The 24,373-nt window shown below is 44.1% G+C and overlaps 1 protein-coding gene across 2 annotated transcripts in view; it reads left to right on the top strand.

Annotated features, from left to right (window-relative positions):
* EOGT (EGF domain specific O-linked N-acetylglucosamine transferase) overlaps positions 1-24,373 on the top strand; it is a 50,568-nt gene that overhangs the window by 2,757 nt on the left and 23,438 nt on the right. For both annotated transcript variants that reach the window (XM_056524580.1, XM_056524579.1), the window contains exons 3-6: positions 7,704-7,804; positions 17,762-17,870; positions 17,970-18,064; positions 18,455-18,559. In XM_056524580.1, the coding sequence (XP_056380555.1) occupies positions 7,704-7,804; positions 17,762-17,870; positions 17,970-18,064; positions 18,455-18,559 (410 nt within the window). The remainder of the gene's footprint in view (positions 1-7,703; positions 7,805-17,761; positions 17,871-17,969; positions 18,065-18,454; positions 18,560-24,373) is intronic.

The following is a 24,373-nucleotide window of genomic DNA, read 5'->3' as shown; positions in this document are numbered from 1 at the left end:
CAAGCAGGGCTCTGTGCAATGAGGATAAGCAGGGCTCTGTGACACGCTCCCGGCTCACACAGCAGGATGACTGACAAGCCAGGATCCTGTACAGAGCCATGCTTGTCCTGCCCTCACTTCCTGTATTTGGTCTCCTCACAGAGACACACAGGCAATAGCTGCAGGGACAGCATTTTTTTACCCCCAAAAATACAAGTTTTTTAATCAATGTATATTACAAATATACATATAATAGTATTATCTAGATAATGTCAAGAGTTTTTGAAAGTGTACCTGTCATTAACAAGTAATTTTTAAATAATGTACATATAGTATATATTGATTAAAAATGTTGTATATTTTTGGGTAAAAAAAATGTTGTCCCTGCAGCTATTGACTGTGTGTTTTGTGAGGATTCCAAATTCAGAAAGTGGGGACAGGGCAAGTGGGGCATCTGTGCAGGCTCCAGGCATGACAATCATCCTGATGTGTGAGACAGGGGCATGTCATAGAGCCTCAGTGTACAGAGTCCTGCTTGTCCTCAGTGTACAGAGCCCTGCTTGTCCTCAGTGTACAGAGCCCTGCTTGTCCTCAGTGTACATGACCCTGCTTGTCCTCAGTGTACAGAGCCCTGCTTGTCCTCAGTGAACAGAGCCCTGCTTGTCCTCAGTGTACAGAGCCCTGCTTTTCCTGCCCACACTTCCTGTATTTGGTCTACTAACAGAGACACACAGGCAGTAGCTGTATAGACAAAAATATACACATTTTTTAACCAATGTATATTGCAAATATACATAAAATGGTATTATCTACATTATATAAAAAGTTTTTGTTAATGACAGGTCCACTTTAAAGGCTTAATACTGTTACTATTATCATCATAAGGCTGGGTCGGTAAGCGCCCTCCATTCATCTCTATGGTAGAATTTGAGATACACGAGTACATTACTTATGTATCTCTGGCCTGCTTACCGACTTGTCGACCCTTGCTCCCTGCGCAAAGAAATCCGGGGCACCATACAGGAGATTACGAGGAGGGGGGGGGGTCCCAGCGGCCGGCCCCTGCGCAATAAGACACTTATCCCCTATCCTTTGGATAGAGGATACATTGTACTACATGATGCTTCTCCTTTAAGTATTTATGGGCTATTGCTCCTGTTTAACACATCTGGGATTTCACACTACTGTTTTTGGAACCTGAAGTGATTGTTTCAATTGCAGTGCCTATTGCATGAAAGGATTTTTCAGACACTACCTTTAGGCTACGTTTCCACACATCTTTTGTGTACCTGAAAACAATTCTGCAAATAGCTCCCCTCATTTTGCACTCCCAGTGTGCAGTTTTTGTGGTGTTTTTTCAGGCAATTAAAATAAATAAATAAAAAATAATGCCAAGTGGGTTTGGCGTTTCAGGGATGTGGAATTTCTATCGCCCGACGCCCGGGACTAGCAGTTTTGGGCGCCGGGCAGGTGAATTTTTCCGTCCCTTAGCCCGGCTTCGGGCAAGCAGGGCCGGACCTGACATGTGCCGCGGCGATCTGCAGTCTGTATGGAGCGGGCACCCGACTCCTGCCCGCTTCATACTCTGCAGCCTGTGTCCTCCGAAGCAGAGCAGGGGAGATGAGAAGCTGTGTATGTGTCTTCTCTCCCCTGCTCTGCAGACGTGCGGGGGGAGATGAGGGGGCGTGGCTTATTTCTCCCCGTACAGACCTGCGTCCTCTGCCTCCACTCCCCGCACGTCTGCACGGGGAGATGCTTGCGGCGCTCACAGGGGAGTATGGAGCGGGCTCGGGATTCCTGCCCGCTCCATACTCTGCAGCCCCCGGTTGTTCTCAGTAGCCGGGGGCCGCCGCTAATAGCCAGCATGCGGCGATCGCCGCGGCTGGCTATTAACCCTTTAGATCGCCGCTGTCAAAGCTGACAGTGGCGTCTAAAGGGACGTGTGTATGCTCCCTGGTGGGCTAGTGGGGTGGATGGCCCCCCGCAGCGTGATCGCAGGGGGGCGATCCACTATGGAGGTAGCTGGAGGACTTACCTCTGCTTCCTCCAGTCCCAGCTCTGTCATTGATAGATCCTGGCTGGACCAGGCTCTATCAATGGATCACAGAGCACACAGATTAATAGAGTTCAATAGAATCTATTCATCTGTCTGAGGAATCTAATGATTCCTCATAAGTCTAATAAAGTGTCAAAAAAATAATAATAATAAATAAAAGTTTTAATAAAAGTTTGAAAGACACACATTAACCCAGTGGTCTTCAAACTGTGCCCCTCCAGATGTTACAAAACTACAATTCCCAGCATGCCAGGACAGCAGTTGGCTGTCCGGGCATGCTGGGAGTTGTAGTTTTGCAACATCTGGAGGGCCACAGTTTGAAGACCGCTGCATTAACCCCTTCCATGTTAAAAGTTCAAATCACCCCCTTTACCTATATAAAAACATATAAACATATTCGTTATCGCTTCGTGCGTAATTGTACAACCTATTAAAATATAACATTATGTATCCCGTATGGTAAATGTAAAAAAAATATTAAAACCACAGATTTGAAATTTTTATAATATCCCAGAAATAAAAAGTTAAAAAGCGATTAAAAAGTCAGATCAATACCAAAATGTTACCGATACAAAAAACAGATTATGGCGCAAAAAATGATCCCTCACACAGCCTGGTATGCGGAAAAAAATAAAGCTACAGGGGTTAAAAAATGGCAATTAAAAAAAATTAGAAAAAGTCCAGGATTAGTAAAACATGATGTAAACGATACAAATCTGGTATTGCTGTAACCAGGCGCCTAAAGTATAAAACTAACATGTTATCTGGCCACAAGGTAAATGGCGCAGAAAAGAAAAACACCAAATCTGCAAAATTATCTTTTAACATTTCAATTTCACTTCCCTTAATATATATATATATATATATATATATATACATATATTTTTTTTTTGGTTCAGAGAATATGTTATTGAAAAATTAAAAGGTAGTTATTATAGTAGGTAGTTATGGCTATTATAGGGCGAGGAGGAAAAAACGAGAGCGTAAAAGCGAAAATTGGCCGGACAAGTGGATCGTCATGAGGGACAAGTAGATTTTGCTCCATTTTAGTCCCGTGGACAAGTAGTTTTTTATAAAATTTCCACACCCCTGCGTTTTATATTTTACTGTTGACCCGCAGCTAACATCTGACCATAATATAGCATAGAGGAAGAACAATGTTTCCAAACAGCCCTTCCTGCAGTGCCCGGACAATCGATTGTATTGCCACATTGTCAGGAATGTTACTAATAAAAAGTTTAATAGGTACATATGGATGACGTGTTTCAAGGGTACTGTGACTCTCATCCGACGGCCCTGAGGAAGAGAGTCACAGTACCCTTAAAACGCGTCATCCATATGTGTATATTAAACCTTTTATATGTAACATTTCTGTCTCCATGGCGATATAATCGATTGTTCTATCTCCACGTTGTATCGTGACCCTCAATACTACCCTGTCCCACATATGGCTGTGCTGGCTGCCTCTTCATATTGTCGTCATAGATTGACCTACAGGTGCTACATGATGTTGTGACCTTAGCAGAACACCGTCAGGTAAGCGGATGACCTGTTTTTCGGTGTGACTATTATTTATTGAACTTCCGGCACTTAATGACCCTTGTTTCAATTTTTCTTGTTTTATAAACATAAACATCTGACCATAGACCTCAGATAATTGTCACCTGATCCTGCTGCTTGTAATCTAATATTTATTGGGGCAGCCCCTTAAAGGGGTACTCCACCCCTAGACATCTTATCCCCTATCCAAAGCATAGGGGATAAGATGTCTTATCGCTGGGGACCCCCGCAATATAGCATGCGGCACCTTCTGTTTCTGCTCCGGAAGCGCTGGAGGGTCTGGATCCCGACCACGGGAACAGAAAATCGTGACGTCACGACTCTGCCCCCCGTGTGACGTCACGTCCGCCCCCTCAATGCAAGTCTATGGGAGGGGGCGGGATGGCAGGGACTATCCTTTGGATAGGGGATAAGATGTCTAGGTGTGGAGTACCTCTTTAAGACCTCTGAAAAATGGAGGCAGAAATCAGATTTGTTGCTATGGACAACTGCTCCTCTGTTCGACTACACAAGATGTAATAAATCTCCCTCTATGTGCGTTGGATTTCACCTATGAAAAGTTTTATTCCCTAGAGATAAGCGGTGCAGTGGGTGATTTGTTTCTGCTTATCTCTTCCTGCCTGTAGCATTAAACTTGGACCTTTACCCATTTGAGCATCAATGTTTATGGAGCTGTCAGATATGTAAAGCCTTTTGTGTGTTATTCACATAGAAGGTAGTGCGGCACTGCGTGAGTGTACTGGATGTGGGATGGCAGGTAGGAGTTGGTGTAGCTGTAATGCCTCAGGTGGTGCTCAGATAATGCAAGCAAAGTTCATGATGTCCGTGAAGAGAAAGGAAATATCGGCACTCACCAGTGTGGCTGCAGGGTCTTCTTTATTGAGACATACTCACATGCGGGGTACAGAAGAGAGGGGTGGTGGGGGGACAAGTAGTGGCGACCGAGCTCTAGTTTCGCACACTTGGTGTGCTTCGTCCGGCCATTATATGGCCTACTGCTTGTTTTGATGACAAAAAACCAATGGTATTGCTAAATAGAGGACATTATTGTGTAATGAATGCTACCTTCATTATCTTGATGTACTGCATCGATGTCCAGGAAATAAAGGCACTGGAGATGGGACTGTATTTGGCTTTTTATTCCAGATCATCCTACAGATGAGATCCTGTAAACTGGGAAGGTATCCCCAATTCCATCTGTCTCTCCCCTTATTAAAATTGTTTAGGTGGTCAGTTATGCTATTCTTTTGCAAAGTTCTTATTTATACTACTGCAGATGTTAAGCTGGCTGGCCTGTAGTTACCGGTTTCTTCTCCAGTACACTTCTTATGGAATGAGTGCAACATTCTCCAGTCAGTAGGATTCCCCGATTGTGGTTTCCTGTTTGCAATACATCAACTCAACTAACTGTGTTTGCTCACTGCTACCATATACAGTCATGGCCGTAAATGTTGGCACCCATGAAATTTTTCTACAAAATGAAGTATTTCTTACAGAAATTCATTGCAGTAACACGTTTTGATATACACATGTCTATTCCCTTTGTGTGTATTGGAACTAAACCAAAAAAGGGAGGGAAAAAAAAGCAAATTGGACATAATGTCACACCAAACTCCAAAAATGGGCTGGACAAAATTATTGGCACCCTTAACTTAATATTTGGTTGCACACCCTTTGGAAAAAATAACTGAAATCAGTCACTGAAATCAGCTGGAATGTTGGACCACTCTTCCTTTGTAAACTGCTCCAGGTCTCTCTTATTGGAAGGGCGCCTTTTCCCAACAGCAATTTTAAGATCTCTCCACAGGTGTTCAATGGGATTTAGATCTGGACTCATTGCTGGACACTTCAGAACTCTCCAGCGCTTTGTTGCCATCCATTTCTGGGTGCTTTTTGACGTATGTTTGAGGTCATTGTCCTGATGGAAGACCCAAGATCCCGGACGCAAACCCAGCTTTCTGACACTGGGCTGTACAGTGCGACCCAAAATCCGTTGGTAATCCTCAGATTTTATGATGTCTTTCACACATTCATGGTGCCAGAGTCAGCAAAACCACCCCAAAACATAATTGAAACCTCCACCATATTTCACTGTAGGTACTGTGTTCTTTTCTTTGTAGGCCTCATTCCGTTTTCAGTAAACAGAAGAATGATGTGCTTTACCAAAAAGCTCTATCTTGGTCTCATCTGTCCACAAGACGTTTTCCCAGAAGGATTTTGGCTTACTCAAGTTCATTTTGGCAAAATGTAGTCTTGCGTTATGTCTGTGTCAGCAGTGGGGTCCTCCTGGGTCTCCTGCCATAGCATTTCATTTCATTTGAATGTTGATGGATATTTCGTGCTGACTCTGATGCTCCCTGAGCCTGCAGGACTACTTGAATATCTTTGGAACTTGTTTGGGGCTGCTTTTCCACCATCTGGACTATCCTGGATTGACACCTTTTATCAATTTTTCTTTTCCGTCCATGCCCAGAGAGATTAGCTACAGTGCCATGTAGTGCTGGGCGGTATACCGGTTCATACCGAAATTTTGGTGCTGCACAATATGAATTTTTCCCATACCGCAATACCGGTTAGGCCCCTTCCCCTCGGAAATTAATGAATTATAAACCCAGCGCTGCGCTGTCCCCACATCGGGGAACTCATCAAATGTGACCCGCGAGCGCTGTTCTGCCCCCCCCCCCCCCAATTAATTATCAGCCCATCACTGCGCTGTCCCCATTGGGATACTACTCACGTCACCCGCAAGCACTGCCTTCCTTGTCCTCCTGTTTGTTGCGGGCCGCCAGCGCTGACACTCTATACTGTACACTGTATTCTATGCCCGGGCTGCAAAAGATAAACAAAATAAACTTTCTCACCTTCCCCCGTCGGTCCGGACCTGCTTCATGGGGACGGGAACGTCGGAGAGCCGTCAGCCTATCACCGGCCGTAGCGATGTTCCACCTCGGCCGGTGATAGGCTGAGCGCACTGTCATGTAAGAAGCCGGCCGTCTTCTTACATGACAGTGCGCTCAGCCCATCACCGGCCGAGGCAGAACATCGCTGCGGCCGGTGATAGGCTAACGGCTCTCCGATGCTCCCGTCCCCAGGAAGAGCGTGAGGGCGATGTAGGAATGTGAGTTAAAGTTTATTTTGTTTATCTTTTGCAGCCCGGGCATAGGAATACAGCGTACAGTATAGAGGGTCAGCGCCGGCGGCCCGCAACAAACAGGAGGACGAGGAGGGCAGCGCTTGCGGGTTATATGCGAGTAGTACCCGATGGGGACAGCGCAGCGCTGATAATTAATTTTGGGGGGTGAGAAGCAGAACAGCGCTCGCGGGTCACATGATTTGGGGGGGGAAATACCGTTATATACTGTGGAACCGCCTTAAGTTACAAAAATACAGTGATACACATATTTGGTCATACCGCCCAGCTCTAGTGCCATGGGTTGCAAACTTCTTGATAATGTCGCGCACTGTGGACAAAGGCAAATCTAGATCTCGGGGGGATGGACTTGTAACCTTGAGATTGTTTATATTTTTCCACAATTTTGGTTCTCAAGTCCTCAGACAGTTCCCTTCTCCTCTTACTGTTGTCTATGCTTAGTGTGGCACACAGACACACAATGCAAAGACTAAGTGAACTTCTCTCCTTTTTGTCTGCTTTCAGATGTAATTTTTATATTCCCCACACCTTTTACTTGCCCCAGGTGAGTTTAAAGGAGCATCACATGCTTGAAACAATCTTATTTATCATCAATTTTGAAAGGGTGCCAATAATTTTGTTCAGCCCATTTTTGGAGTTTGGTGTGACATTATGTCCAATTTGCTTTTTTTCCTCCCTTTTTTGGTTTAATTCCAATACACACAAAGGGAATAAATCTGTATAGCAAAACATGTGTTACTGCAATCCTTTTCTGTGAGAAATACTTCATTTTCTAGAAAAATTTCAGGGGTGCCAACATTGACAGCCATCTATCTTATCTATCTAATCTCTGGTAGGTGTCACCAGATAGTCTTTGTCATTCACTTCACCTCTAAGTAGTAATGCTAAAGATGATCTGGATGTGTGTGTATATAACATACTGTATATAGAGCTAATAAATGTGTGTGTACCTTTTAGGAACACCTGACACAACTAGATTCTTGTTGGGGTTATGAGAAGTCATGCAGGAAAGAAGACCGATTCAGTTATCCTGTCTGCGACAAGGTGGACTCTGGTTGGTATGTGCTTGTTTTACAGCCTTAGGCGTTATTTTATTTTATTACTTCAATTGCTACTATATTTCTCACTGATCATTCTCTTCATTCCTAAAGGACAATAATCTACGCCCTCATTTTACATGGATATAGTCAGCAACAAAATGCATGTATATTTGTCTAGGGCGTAGGCAGGATTTTGTCCTTTCAACAAACTTTGCCTAAATCAGTTATAGAAATGAATAAGAAAAAAATCATTTTTTTCCACTTATCAGGCTCCTTTCTTTCTTCTTCCAAACTCATCATTCAGTCTATAGAGTGGTTAGAAAGAGAGAGTGTTAGACAGATAGAGAGACTCCAGGGTCTCCACTGGAATTTATTATTATTTTTTTTTAATCAACTGGTGCCAGAAAGTTAAACCGATTTATAAATTACTTATCTTTAAAAATCTTAATCCTTCCAGTACTTATCATCTGTTGTATACTACAGAGGAAGTTCTTTTCTTTTTGAATTTCCTTTCTGTCTGACCACAGTGCTCTCTGCTGACACCTCTGTCCATTTCAGAAACTGTCCAGAGCAGGATAGGTTTGCTATGGGGATTTGCTCCTGTTTTTGGACAGTTACAAAATGGACAGAGGTGTCAGCAGAGAGCACTGTGGTCAGACAAAAAGAAATTCAAAAAACTTCCTCTGTAGTATACAACGGCTGATAAGTACTGGAAGGGTTAAGATTTTTTTTTTTTAATAGAAGTAATTTACAAATCTGTTTAAAGGGGTATTCCAGGAATTCTTTTTATTTGACTATGCTACAGGGGCTGTACAGTTAGTGTAGTTCATAATATAGTGTCTGTACCTGTCTCTAACGGTTTATCTCGTATTCTTATGTGATCTTTGCTCTGGATGTTCATTTTTAACAGCATACGAAATTACTCTTGTCTGGGGTATTTCCCAGGATACAGTGCGGCTGAGACCGGACATCACTAGTCAGGTCATTACAGGGAGCCTACTACTGTAGAAGTTGCCTTGAGCAAAGGAACGCGTGGGGTCTAGTGGAGCACGGATTTTTTATTTGCTGTCAGATACGGGGTAAATTCTCTCCATTAGGATGCACTTTATACACACTCTGCTAGTATCTGCCTAGATGCCACTGTTCTTATACGTCTCATTCTATTTTATTATATAGTCAGTGGATACTTTTTTTTGTGTGTTTTTCTCCTCTAACTATATGTTATTTTCCCTGTCTCCTGGCTATTGATTTATTATTGTATCTTATATATCCGTGCTCCTGGAGGGAGAGCGTCTGTCCCCCTCCAGTGTTTGTCTTGTTGTCCCTTTTTCCAGGGCACCTTTTAAGTGGTTTTAATAGTTTTTTCTGTGTGTGATGGCTATTTAATAAAATTCATTTGTTTCTATGACTTTGGACATTATTTAGATTGGGTGTGCATATTGCTTGCAGTGGTGTCCTTTCTCTTTTCTTTGTACATATGACAGGGAGTCTGTCTGCTTCAATGGGTGAAACAGCTGGAGGCACCCTGATTAGAAAGCACTAACCTTTTTCCCTTGCGTCCTAACCAGTGGCACATATGAGGTATTAGGCCCCTCCGGAACTGGTTAGGACCGGTGGAATTTTAATGACACCTAGCAAGTCATTTAAGTCTTTAGACCCTCCCACCCTCTCCATATAAGGGGGAGAAACACCCAGCCACCTTGTGTTTTTTTTCTGTCCTCATGGACAGTGTTAGGATTGGTGGTGGGTCCTCTGGGACCACCCTACTTTTTGTTTATTGCCTGTGATCGAGCAAGTACCTTTCTATCTCTTGTGCCGGTGTCCTCCTCTGCGCCCCCAGCACTTGCGGCGTACGCCACCTCTATCCTTTAAGACCGCATCCCCGGCTCTTTTTCCCTGCGCTGCGTTCGTGCCGGGGGCGCGTTGGAGCTCCAGCGACGTCACTTCCGGTTTCGGGGCGCCTAAATATTTCTTGTTCTAGGCATCAAAACTAAGGTTTCCCTGCCTATAAATTTGTTCCTACCTCCTGGCTATGGCCAGGATAGCTGTAGGGACTCTTTTTCTTCCTATTTTAATAAACTATAGTTTAGGTTCCTGTACCTCCCACTTGGGGGTGGGGTCTAAGGTTTTTGGCGCCCAGGAGGCGATTTAAACCTGCTGAAGTGGTCATTAGGTCTCCTGGAGCGGTGCTGCAAGTTCCTTGTTATCACTTATCTTGAGTCCTTAGTGCTATAGCCTTGCTATTAATATTATAGCAGCTTGTGCGCCATTTTCCGTACTATTGTTCGGTAAAACTTTTTTTTTCTCAGGGAATTTTTTTAAATATTTTTTCGTTTCTTTCCTCCCTCTGTTAATCATTCTTGCTCTTCTTTTCAGAGCATGTCTTCTGTGGACGGGTCCAGGGATGCTTCCTCTAGGAAAGTTACCTCTAATAGGAAACATCTCCAGTGCCATGACTGCCTGGGGCTTCTGGAGGATGACTATCAATACTCTCGTTGCCCGTTCTGCCATGCTAAAAATCAAGCCCAGCAAGAGCCGACCATGGTCGTCTGGGTGAAAGACTTCGTCTCATCCAACATGTCTACCATGGGGGCCTCCATTGAAGAATTGAAACAGCTTGTGTCCTCCAAGCGTGACAGACCATCGTCCCCACCTAGGTCCATGGAGGTGTCGGGGGAAGCTGCTCGGGAAGACTCCCATTCTTTGTCGTCTGAGGAAGAGGACAAATTCCAGTACATGTTCTTTCCTGAAAAGACCCAGCGGCTACTTAGATACATCAGGTCGGGGGACCATGATGTTGACAGGGGTGAAACCTCTACTTCTGCCTCTAAGGGGCCTAGGGCCTTTAACCCCTTAAGGACCAAGGACGTACCGGTACATCCTTGGTCCTGCTCTCCTGATATAACGCGGGGTTACACAGTAACCCCGCGTCATATCACGGTGGGCCCGGCGGCATAGTGAAGCCAGGACCCGCCTCTAATAGTGCGCAGCGCCGATCGCGGCGCCGCACGCTATTAACCCTTTAGCCGCGCGGCTAAAAGTGAAAGTTGCCGGCTAGCTCAGTCGGGCTGTTCGGGATAGCCGCGGCTAATCGCGGCATCCTGAACAGCTGACAGGACAGCGGGAGGGCCCCTACCTGCCTCCTCGCTGTCCGATCGCCGAATGACTGCTCAGTGCCTGAGATCCAGGCATGAGCAGTCATGCGGCAGAATCGTTGATCACTGGTTTCTTATGAGAAACCAGTGATCAGCATAGGAGATCAGTGTGTGCAGTGTTATAGGTCCCTATGGGACCTATAACACTGCAAAAAAAAGTGAATAAAGATCATTTAACTCCTCCCCTATTAAAAGTTTGAATCACCCCCCATTTCCAATAAAAAAAAAAAAACACAGTGTAAATAAAAATAAACATATATGGTATCACCGCGTGCGGAAATGTCCGAATTATAGAAATATATCATTAATTAAACCGCTCGTTCAATGGCGTGCACGCAAAAAAATTCCAAAGTCCAAAATAGTGCATTTTTGGTCACTTTTTATATCATTTAAAAATGAATAAAAAGTCCTATCAATGCAAAAATGGTACCGTTAAAAACTTCAGATCACGGCGCAAAAAATGAGCCCTCATACCGCCCCATACACGGAAAAATAAAAAAGTTATAGGGGTCAGAAGATGACAATTTTAAACGTGTTAATTTCCCTGCATGTAGTTATGATTTTTTCCAGAAGTCCGACAAAATCAAACCTATAAAAGTAGGGTATCATTTTAATCGTATGGACCTACAGAATAAATATAAGGTATCATTTTTACCGAAAAATGTACTATGTAGAAACGGAAGCCCCCAAAAGTTACAAAACTGCGTTTTTTTTTTCAATTTTGTCGCACAATGATTTTTTTTTTCCATTTCACCGTAGATTTTTGGGCAAAATTACTGACGTCATTACAAAGTAGAATTGGTGGCGCAAAAAATAGGCCATCATATGGATTTTTAGGTGCAAAATTGAAAGAGTTATGATTTTTTAAAGGCAAAAAACGAAAATGCAAAAACGGAAAAAACCCCGGTCCTTAAGGGGTTAAAGCAGATGATTCCCTCCTGTCTTTGATGAAGACAGAGTGGAAGAAACCAGAGAAAGGTCCCGTTTTAACCAAACGATTTAAAAGTATGTTTCCCATTCAGGAGGACCAGGTGTCTTCCTGGGGACCAATTCCTAAGGTGGATTTGTCCATCTCTAAACTATCCAAACGGACCCAGGTGCCATCTGATGATGGTTTGAGTCTCCAGGATCCGATGGACCACAAGGCCGACTGCACCTTTAGGCGCTCTTACTCTACTGCCTCATCTGCTGCCTCAGTAGCTATTTCTTCTACTGAGGTAGCTAGTTTTGAGAAACCGTTTTTCTCAAATCCAGTCTGACTTGGACCAGGGGGTCTCAAGAGATGACATGCTTGCCTCCTGTAAGACCGCTAGTTTAGCGATTGACTTCCTTTTGTGATGCTTCTCCTCAGCAATTAAAGATTGCTGCCAAATCCATGGCTCTCTCTGTTGCGGCCGTCGCCCTCTGTGGCTTAAACCTTGGAGGTCAGATATGTCCTCTAAGCATACTCTATCTGCTATAACCTATGAGCCTGACATTCTGTTTGGGACCGAACTCGACCGTATTATGGAGGGGCTGTCTCATAGGAAGGGGAAATCTCTTCCTCAGCAGTCCTTTCGTGGTCGAGGGAGAAGGTACGGAGCCAGGTCTGGCTCCCAAAACCAAACCCAGACGCTCCAGGGGTTCCATGGGCTGAAAGTCCTCGGCGCCCTGACTATGGGCCTCTCAGAGGCTCTTAGATTGTTGCCAGTGCTCCTGTTGTGTCTCAACTCCCTTCCATTCTTGTGGGCGACTGCCTTCAGCATTCCCTGTCTTCTTGGGAAGCTCATATTCAGGACCCTTGGGTCCTTCGGATAATTTTGGAAGGGTACAAACAGTATTCTTCAAGACAAGTTTGTCAGGACCAGACTTTTACCTTCCAACAAACAAACAGTTTTGGAAGCTTACATCCTAGAATATCTCCAAAAGGGTGCCCTAGAAGAGGTTCCTCTTCAGGAGCAGGGGGCAGGAATCTATTCTCTTGTGTTCCTGGTCCCCAAAGTCACTGGGGACTGGAGAATGATAATAGACCTAAGGTTCTTCAACCGGTCTATCAGACGCAAATGTTTCCAGATGGAAACAATACCGTCTGTCATCAATCTTCTCATGCCAGGGGACTTCCTGGCAACCTTGGACCTCAAGGATGCTTACCTACATATTCCCATCCATCCTGGGTTCAGAAGATTCTTAAGGATTGCTGTCCAAATTCAGGGAGTGTTAAAGCACTATCAGTTCGTGGCCCTCCCATTTGGAATTTCTTCGGCCCTACACACCTTTACCAAAGTGGTAGTTTCTGTGGTGGCATCTCTAAGACCTCAGGGACTATGTATAGTCCCTTATCTAGACGATTGGCTTCTCAGAGCCTCTTCTCAAGCGATCCTGTCCCAACATATTCAAACAGCTGTTTCCTTCCTCCATCAACTAGTATGGATAATCAATTGGAACAAGTCCAATCTTCAACTAGCCACCTCAGTGAGATTCCTGGGGTTCCTGATAGACTCCGTAGCCATGACTATTCATCTAACTCCCGATAGGAAGCTGCGAGTTCAGGAAACAGCCCAATCTCTCTTAGTTCCCAGGAGGGTAACTCTCCGTTATCTAATGAGAATGTTGGGAGTAATGTCAGCAACCGTGGAAGCGGTTCCTTGGGCATTATGGCACCTACGTCCGCTTCAGGCGAAAGTATTAGCCAAGTGGGATCACAGTCCGGAGGGACTAAATTCCGTGCACTCCCAGCCTCCTCTAGTCCGGTCCTCTCTTAGATGGTGGAATCATCTCTAGGATGGCAGATCCCTGATTCAACCCGATTGGATCATACTTACCACAGACGCATCCCTTGTAGGCTGGGGAGCGCACTTGTTGGACAAAATTGTCCAGGGGTCCTGGTCACCCCTATTCCACTTTGCGCCTTACTTCCAAGGAAAGGTGGTGAAGGTTCAATCAGACAGCATGACGGCTGTTCTATATATCAACAAGCAGGGAGGCACGAGGTCACAAAGTCTCCTGAGAGAGATAGGTGTGATTCTGGATTGGACAGAAATGAACCTCACCCATTTGTCGGCCATCCACATCCGGGGCACTCACAATGTGATTGTGGATTGCCTGAGCAGAGGTCTTCTTACCGGAGAGTGGTCTCTTCATCCAGACATCTTCAAGGAGATTTCGCTCAGGTGGGGCATGCCAAAGATCGTTCTCATGGCAACGAGGTTCAATGCCAAGGTGCGAAGGTTTTGCTCCCTTTACAGGGAGGACAATCCTGTGGCGGTAGATGCACTGTCAATCCCTTGGAGGTTAAGGCTACATCTTCCCTCCAATTTTCCTTGATTCTGAGGGTATTGATGAAAATCAGGCAAGACCAAGTCTCTGTCATAGCCATCATTCCATACTGGCCCAAAAGAGCATGGTTCAACCAGCTCATTCAGATGAGTCGAGGTCAATTTTGGAGGCTTCCCCCAGAGCAAGCACTAGTGTCGGGGGACACTCACAGCTGCTCCAATCTCCAAATGTTCAACCTGACAGCCTGGAGGTTGACCAGTCCCTTCCAGATGTAGAAGGGCTTTCAGGGGCCGTCTTGAAGACCTTGTCGCACTCTAGATCTGAAGCTACGTCAAGATCCTATAAAAGAATATGGAATATATTCTCATCCTGGTGCCAGCTACGCCAACTGTCTGCCAAGAATCCTGCCACTTCTACAGTTTTTCTGTTTCTACAAGATGGACTAGACAAGGGGTTATCTCCTTCCACCCTAAGAGTGCAAGTGTCTGCCATCTCAGCTTTCCTCTACAGGTCTCTTTCTCAAGATCCCCTGGTTAGAAGATTCCTTAAAGGAGCTTCTAGAATCAAGCCTACAATCATTCGACCTATCCCTGCATGGGATCTATCAGTCGTGCTCAGGGGGTTATCATCCCCCCCCTTCGAGCCTCTGGAGGAGGGGGATCTTAAATATCTCACTTTGAAGTTTACCTTCTTGTTGGCCATTACCTCTGCAAAACAAGTCGGAGAACTCCAAGCTTTCTCAGCATTTGAGCCCTATACTCAGTTCCTCCCGGACCGGGTTCTTTTGAAGTTTTTGCCATCTTTCATTCCTAAAGTGCCAATTTTTACTTATATCAACCAGGTTGTTTATCTTCCTGTGTTAGCTCCACTCCCCTCCTTGGAAGAAAACAGAGGCCTTCTCAGTCTCGACATATCGAGATGTCTTCGGATTTACTTGGATCGATCCAAGGAGTTCCGTAAGGATAAAAACCTTCTTATCCTTTTTTTCTAGTAGTCATAAGACCCACAAGGCTTCCAAACCAACTATCAGTCGCTGGATAAAGGAAGCTATTCGGGAGTCTCATGTTTCTCAGGGTCTGGAGCCCCCTGAATTTGTTAAAGCTCACTCTACTAGAGCAGTAGCTACTTCTTTTGCAGAGAGAAGCTCAATTCCTTTGGAACTCATCTGTAAGTCAGCTACTTGGAGTTCTCACTCCACCTTTATTTCATATATAGTGGATTCCAGAATAGCTAGCTATTCCTCATTTGGGCGGACATTTTTATCCTCCGCCAGGTATGAGTGCCCTCCCATGGGGGTATCTGCTTGCTAAATCCCCATATGTTCTACTGGTTAGGACGTAAGAGAATCATTAATTCCTAACGATAATTTGTTTTCCCTTAGTCCTAACAGTGGCACAGCAATCCCTCCCTATATATTTTTGTATGTTTATTCTTTACTTGCTATAACACAAGGTGGCTGGGTGTTTCTCCCCCCCCCCCCCCCTTATATGGAGAGGGTGGAAGGGTCTAAAGACTTAATTACTTGCTAAGTGTCATTAAAATTCCACCAGTCCTAACCAGTTCCACGGGGGCAAAATACCCCATATGTGCCACTGTTAGGACTAAGGGAAAACAAATTATCATTAGAAATTAACGATTCATTGAATCCAGCTTGTTTGTTGTTCAATGGGTGGGGTGCATGATGTGTGGGAGGTAGGAAAGTGGAATTCTGGGATTTGTAGTAAAAAAAAGAGAACTTCAACAGGAAATACTAAGGTTCACAAAAAGAAAGCCAAAGCTTCATAGTAATCTCCCAACACAGCCATTTAACCCAAAGACAAGCGCAGATCCTTCCTAAGCATGTCCATTACTTTTTGACAGGTAGGTGCTAAAATCACCTTATGGTGGATAACCCCTTTAACTTTCTGGCACCTGTTGATTTAAAAAAAAAAAATGTTTTCTAGCAGTGGCGTACCCTTTTAAGAGACTCGGCTTAAAGCTCTAGTAAATGTAAGATTTCCCCCCAGTGCTGTATTCACAGCTTACACTGTTCAGTATTGGACTATAATGTTCTCCACACTGCTGTTTTTAAGGGATGCTATAGAGATATAGGGGAGCAGTATACCCTCATTGTGTGTGAGTTCAGTGTATGGGAGGCATCATAGCAGCAAGTCGCAACTTAATAACTCGGGCAACTGAAATGGGGGTGAAAAAGGCTATATAATGGCCAGAAAAAGTGTAATTTGTTATGTACACATACATGACAGCTTATCCTGAAAAATTGTCTGAAATGAATGTTTGTTTTAACCTATCATTTGCTTTAACCTATGCCACAACACGTTAAAACTATTTAGGGACTGTTACGCCTAGCGCTCCGGGTCCCCGCTCCTCCCCGGAGCGCTCACGGCGTCTCTCTCTCCGCAGCACCCCGGTCAGTCCCGCTGACCGGGAGCGCTGCACTGTCATGGCCGTCGGGGATGCGATTCGCACAGCGGGACGCGCCCGCTCGTGAATCGCATCCCAGGTCACTTACCCGTCCCGGTCCCCTGCTGTCATGTGCTGGCGCGCGCGGCTCCGCTCTCTAGGGCGCGCGCGCGCCAGCTCTCTGAGACTTAAAGGGCCAGTGCACCAATGATTGGTGCCTGGCCCAATTAGCTTAATTGGCTTCCACCTGCTCCCAGACTATATCTGATCACTGCCCCTGCACTCCCCTGCCGGATCTTGTTGCCTTAGTGCCTAGAGAAAGCGTTTACTGTGTTTGTCCATACTGTGTACTTGACCTCCTGCTATTGCCATATTGACTACGATCCTTGCTGCCTGCCCCGACCTTCTGCTACGTCCGACCTTGCTTCTGTCTACTCCCTTGTACCACGCCTATCTTCAGCAGTCAGAGAGGTTGAGCCGTTGCTAGTGGATACGACCTGGTTGCTACCGCCGCTGCAAGACCATCCCGCTTTGCGGCGGGCTCTGGTGAAAACCAGTAGCTGCTTAGAACCGGTCCACTAGCTCGGTCCACGCCAATCCCTCTCTGGCACAGAGGATCCACCTCCTGCCAGCCGAATCGTGACAGGGACAATTCACACTACGGAAAATCTGATGCAGCAGCCTAACATTGTTTTCAATGGGATTCTACTGCACCACTCCACTAGCACATATAGATGGATCTCTACTTGTTTGGGTAAAGGGAGATGTCTATCAATCAAGGCGGTCAGGGCGGCAGAAGCTGGGCAGCACAAAAGGGATGACAGGTTCCCTTAAATGGCCATATTCATTGGTAGTCTGTGGTGTATAGGCGTTAAGCACATCATGAGAGGAAGGTGCGTAAGGGCGCGTGGTAATTTACTCTCCAACTCTGGGGGCGCTATTGCACTTATACGTTCAGCTATTTTAAGGCATACATAATAAAAAGGACTTGCTTTCTGTTTATTTCTTGTGAGAGGTTCCCAAGAAACATTTTTTTCTTTATTCTTCCAGGCGCACAGTAGAGATGTATTGATATCTTGGCATGTTCTAATGATATATAACAGGTAACATAAATAATTTCTTTAGGAGTTATTTCATGATTAATGTGATCTTATTCCACTAGGGCAAGAAACTTGGAGGGCGCTCAAGAAGTATTTTGGAGACAGGCAGACTTTGGTTATATTATGGAGCGACTGGCTGAAGCACAAGTGATCTGTCATCCACGTCAGCCGGTCTGTATTCCCACGTGTATTGCTTTTACTGAATTATAATGCAGACTGGCCGACTTGTGTGTTTTTTATTTTTATTTTATTATTATTTTTTTTTAACAGGGAGACTCTCTATTGGCCTGTTCCAGCCATCTTCAGCACTGTAGAACCACCAACCTTTATTTAGACTTAAGAAAACCTAGACGATCACAAGACAGGTCTGTAGTACCTGTTCATGAAACCTCTAGAGCAATATGTAGTAATATAAATATAGAATATATGCATCCTACCCATGCAAGCTTTGTTGTTTCTGCTGCCTTTCTATATCTTTCACACATTTTCTGCATTAGATGAAAGCCTAACATGAAGTGCAAGTTGGCCCTGTACCTAACAGCTGTGCATTAAGGTGACTGCAAGATAACAGTTTAACCCCCTCCCCACCATCACCATATGTCCCTCTGAGTTATATAGCACTTCAAGGTTTTTTTTTGATTCAGATGATCAAAAATGACGGCCTACTAGGGGTCCTGCTGTTGGACTTCAGAAAAGAGTGTGCATAAATTTAAACTGTATTATAAATTCTTATTTAATTTTTTTCTCTTTTACAGATTTAAAGAAGACTTTCTACAGGAAGGTGAGATTGGAGGTCATTGTGATCTTGACTCACAGAAGCTGCTTTCTCAAGGTGATCGCAAGAGTCCCCTACAGTCTTGGTATGTGTTACGTCTTGTACTTGCTAATAGGCAGGGATCTGACCACAAGGACCCCCACTAAACAGAAGACAGGGCTGAGTTGCAGCACATGCACAGAAGCTGGTGGAGTACCACAATAAAAAGCATCCTCTTTATTTTGGTGGTCTGTAGAGGTTCCATTGGTGGGATCTCCAATGATTTTCTAGTGAAGGCATATTTTTCGAGTTTATATAGCATAACTTTCTAGGATAACACATATAAAGCTAAGCTCCACCTTCTTCTTGTGCCTATAAACAGCTGAAATAGCAGGCTGCCATGTCACTAAATGTGGTTATGGGCTCTTAAGCCTCTGTCTTAACTATTGAAGGGCATCTGAAAGAAACATACTTGTAAACAAATGTGGAGAACTTCTAGGCACCCTGTAAATGTCATCATTAAATATAATAATGTTGTCTTGACTTTTACATAGTGCCTTCTCTTACTTGTTCATGTATTGCTGGACTATTAGACAGCAGATGAAAGCCATTGTCCAGCATTTTTGAGAGTGGTCAGGTTGGAATAAGAATAAAAATAAGATATTCTCACCTGCCCGATCCACTGCCAGTGTCCGGTCTCTGCTTCTCAACAGTTCCTGGTGTCCATCCTAACAATAGGACTCAGCCAAATACTGGTCATGACGGTGACCTGCCTCAGCCAGTAAGATGAGACCAGGAAGCGGTGGGGAGTAGGTATAAGGCACAATCGGATTAGCAGCAGCAGGTGATGTGGCAGGTGAATACACCTGCAGCTTGGACCAGAACTTGCTTTTACTAATCATTTCTATGCGACTGATATCAAGCATCCCAAAGTGAAGAGTATTAAAAGTGACTTCCAGTCCACACATAAGAAGCTGTGGGCTTTGGCTAATCTAACGTGTAGTCAAAAAATACTACAGCTGGAACAAAGGGCTCCTTGCTTAAAGGGGTACTCCACTGCTCAGCGTTTGGAACAAACTGTTCCGAATGCTGGAGCCGGCACCGGGAGCTTGTGATGTCATATCCACGCCCCCTCATGACATCACGCCCCGCCCCCTCAATGCAAGTCTATGGGAGGGGGCATGATAGCTATCACGCCCCCTCCCATAGACTTACATTGAGGGGGTGGGGTGTGACATTGTGAGGGGCGGGACTATGACGTCACAACTGCCGGTTTTAGTGTTCAGAACAGTTTGTTCCTAACACTGAGCAGCGGAGTACCCCTTTAAGGAGAAAGCTGTTGTTGTTGAATTACTAGAGTAGCTGTTTAGTTTGTGCTGATAACTTTCCCCATAGTGCTGCTTTAAATTTATTCTGTATTTCTACCTGTAAAAGTGACTATAATTGCAGACACACATTATGGTCACATGGATTACCTATAGTAGCACACAAAGTGACCTTATCTTTTCTCTTTATAAAATCAGAAAAAATCCTTGTAATTAGAATCCAGCGATATAAATCACAGTCAGACAACTGGAATGAATGTAAGCGCACATACTAGAAGCAGAAATCGATGGCAGTGTTTGGCGTCTCGCTTTATCGGGCATTGATTGTGTGAATTGCCAACTGCTAAATCTCCTTTAGTAAAATAAATATTTAGGATGACAAAAATTACTCTTCTTGGGCAGGAAATACTGGAATGTTTGTAAACTGCTTTTATTCTAACATTTCCAGCAGCAACAAAATGCTATTAACTATCATCACTGGGGTCATCTAATAGGAAGTTCTTATTTCAGCCTTGGATGACACTTGGGTTTCCTATTGGTCTGTTGATGCTGGTCTTGGCTGACAGCCATGATGGTTTCTAGAACTAACAGCGCTTAAGGGACGGATTTAGACAGATGATGGTTCCACTGAGACCAATCAAATGAATGAAATTCTGGGAATTAGAATATTTTGTTTGTTTTTCTGTTTGTTTAGGAAATAACAGAACATTAAGATATGGAGTCTTGTGTACTTGGCTCAACACCAAACTGAATGGCATGAAAATAATTTGTTACACAAGGGACAAGCCATGTATGATGGCCTATATAAGTACAATTTTCAGTCAGTTAGTGGTTTATTACTTGGTGACTTGCACACGACTCCTACAACCTATGGACAGAAGAAAAATACATGTTGGAAGGGCTATCACTTCTCTCCTATCCACCTTAACAGAAAAATACAGCAGCATCTAGGCGGTTAAATAGCGTGAATTGGAGTTTGTAGTGGTAAATAGCTGGCCAGGCCTCTACAGTTTTGGAGATGTAAGTCTGTAAAAACTGATGTGTGGAGATGCAGAGGAAAAGTTGCCCAGTTGCCCATGGCAACCAATCATTTTTCTTCTTTCTTTTTTATCAAGGCCTCTGCAAAATGAAAGAAGTGAGCTGATTGGTTGCTATGGGCAACTGGACAACTTTTCCTCTGCACAGGTATTGATAAATCTCCCCCATGGTGTATTTTTTTCCCATAGCAAAAAATTATGCAATATGCACTGCAGAAATTCTCAACGTTGCCTTGGACTTGGATTTCGGATGCATAAGTGGACTCTTTGCCTGCACTTTTGGTGGGGTTTTAGACACAGATTATACCCATTTAATGCAACTAGTCCATGTCCTGCATTTCTGATGCACTTTTGACAAGAAGTATGTGCTGAATAAGTGACATGTGATTTATTCTGGTGTATTGTGCATCAGAATATATATATATATATATATATATATATATCACACAGGAAAAAACGTCCGGCACTCAGGAAGATGCAGGTAAAATATGTCAATGGCTTTATTCACACGCTTAAGGCAGGACACAATCTGACGCGTTTCGCACACTCAGGTGCTTAGTTGTAGATGTATATATACAACGCAGTTCATAGTGTGAACTTTGATGCGTATTCCCATTGAAACCAACAGGATGCACATTACAAACGTCTTTCGGGATGTAATGCACGCAAAAATACACACAGAAGAATGTTGTGTAAATATACCTTTAAAATAAACTTCATTAATTTTAATCAACATTACAAGAGGACGAAGTCAGATACTTTCTTTACACATTATACATCCTTACAAATATATACAGCTTGCTACCTAATGATATCCCAGCTTCATCTGATATAATATAACTTAACAGAAAAAAAAAAACACATAAGGATAAATGTTTACACACTGGTAACAAGCGAATGGTTTTGTGGTTTGGAAACCGCATTGAACTGTGTCAAAAACCACACAGTGTCACTGTGAAATAACCTACTTCCATCGACTTCAGTGAGAGACTGGCCCAAACGAAAAAGAAGCAACATGTAAAATATGGTAGAAATGGTGGATTTTTGCCTTAGTTAAAGGGGTACTCAAGCCATAACACATCTTATCTCCTGTCTAAAGAATAAGATGTCTGATCGCAAGGGTCCTGCCGCTGGGGACCCCCGCAATCTCTCATGCAGCACCCACCTGTATCAGCTACACGAAGCGATGATCGCTCCGTGTCTGAAGACTCATGACCCCAGGGCCAAAGTATCGCAACATCACGACTCCGCCCCCTTGTGATGTCACACCCTGCCCCCTCAATGCATGTCTGTGGGAGGGGGCGTGATGTTGCAATACTTTGGCCCCGGGGTCATGAGTCTTCAGACACGGAGCAATCATCGTTTCGTACAGCTAAGACAGGTGGGTGCTGCATGAGAGATTGTGGGTGTCCCCAGCAGCAGGACCCTTGCGATCTGACCTCTTATCCCCTATCCTGTATTGGGTCTAGGCAGTGGCATAGCACGGGGTGGCAATACCCTGGGCAAGGCTTGTGAGAGTGAGGGAGTGAGTGAGGATGCATACGGTGTATACATCTACTCCTCAGACTCAGGATTTTCTTAAGGTTTGGGGAGTAAAAAGATTAATAAAACAATACCTCCACACCAGGATGATACAATACTACTGTAGTAACTAATTAATACCATCATACGGTTATGAAACAAAAATCATTATACAAAGACCAATCACACCACTGTACAACTAATGCAAGGTACAAATAATTGCACCACACCATGACTACACATTACCCCTACATAGTGACTGGATTATACCGCCATACTAATACTGAATAAAAACAACTGTACATAGACCAATATCCAGTGACCATATCTCCTGACTGTATAACAGGCTACATTGTAATTACGTCGAGGAACTTGGAGTTGTTCTGTTTCCTTTTCTTCTCTATCTGGCTCAGACCGCCATGAAGACTTCTTCCAACCATGACTCTTCCCTACAGAATCTACCAGACAACTATTCTAGACTCGACACTTTACAGCACATTCCCAACCTTTTCCCTACCCACAGAGCTCCAAAATAATGGCTTCCTTGGTGCCCTACATAGTACATAGAATGATAAGGTTAGGGGATTGGCTAAGAACGGTTAGGTAGGTCCCTAGTGGTTAAGTAATTTCCCTAATTAGGTTAAAAAAACAAACAGTAGGTAGATGATTCCCTCAGGGGAATGGGCCTTCCCGACCTCCATTCCTATTTGTGGTATCCCATCTTGCTAGACTAGTGGCCTGGCATCACCATATAAATAAAAAACATTGGGTACAGCCTAGGTCTGCCCTCTTGGCAATCCCCTGCTCCCTATCTTAACAGCAACACCCCCCCCCCCCCCACATAAATCCCTTCCCATCACACCACTTTACCTACAGTCAAAAACTACCAGTTTTAACAATGTTGCAATTTTTTTAAGGTTGGGTCCTGAAGCACAAAGGTGTGTCTTCACTACAAAAAAATCAAAATAGACAAATCACCAGGTCCAGATGGCATTCACCCCCGTGTTCTAAAGGAGTTGAGTGGTGTAGTTGAAAGACCCCTATTTTTAATATTCATGGACTCTATAGTAACAGGGACTGTTCCCCAGGACTGGCGCATGGCAAATGTGGTGCCAATATTTAAAAAGGGGACAAAAGGCGACCCCGGAAACTATAGGCCTGTTAGTTTAACCTCTGTAGTATGTAAATTGTTTGAGGGTTTTCTAAGAGATGCTATTTTGGAATATCTTGATACAAATAAATGTATGACTCCATATCAGCATGGCTTTATGAGGGATTGGTCCTGTCATACTAACCTGATCAGCTTTTATGAGGAGGTGAGCTCCAGACTGGACCAGGGGGAATCGCTGGATGTTGTATTTCTCGAATTTTTCAAAGCATTTGATACGGTTCCACATAAACGGTTGGTGAATAAAATTAGAAGGATTGGGCTGGGGGAGAATATGTGTAAGTGGGTAAGTAACTGGCTCAGTGATAGGAAACAGAGGGTGGTTATTAATGGTACTTATTCTGATTTGGTGACTGTTACTAGTGGGGTACCACAGGGGTCAGTATTGGGTCCTGTCCTATTTAATATATTCATTAATGACCTTGTAGAGGGGTTGAATAGTAAAGTAGCAATCTTTGCAGATGATACTAAACTCTGTAAAGCGGTAAACACAATAGAAGACAGGGCACTGTTACAAATGGATCTGGATAGGTTGGAGGCTTGGGCTGGGAAGTGACAGATGAGGTTCAACACGAATAAATGTAAGGTAATGCACATGGGGAGGAAAAATCCGGACTGGGATTATGTATTAAATGGGAGCACACTTGGGATGACTGACGTGGAAAAGGACTTGGGAGTTTTAGTTAATAGTAAATTTAGCTGTAGTGACCAGTGTTGGGCAGCTGCTGCCAAGGCAAATAAAATCATGGGTCCATCAATAGGGGCATAGATGCCCAAGACAAGGAAATAATTCTATCGTTGTACAAATCACTAGTCAGACCACACATAGAATACTGTGTACAGTACTGGGCACCAGTGTACAAGAAAGA

Source organism: Hyla sarda, chromosome 6, assembly GCF_029499605.1.
Source record: "Hyla sarda isolate aHylSar1 chromosome 6, aHylSar1.hap1, whole genome shotgun sequence".
Taxonomy (NCBI): domain Eukaryota; kingdom Metazoa; phylum Chordata; class Amphibia; order Anura; family Hylidae; genus Hyla; species Hyla sarda.
This window is presented reverse-complemented; position numbering and strand designations above follow the sequence as displayed.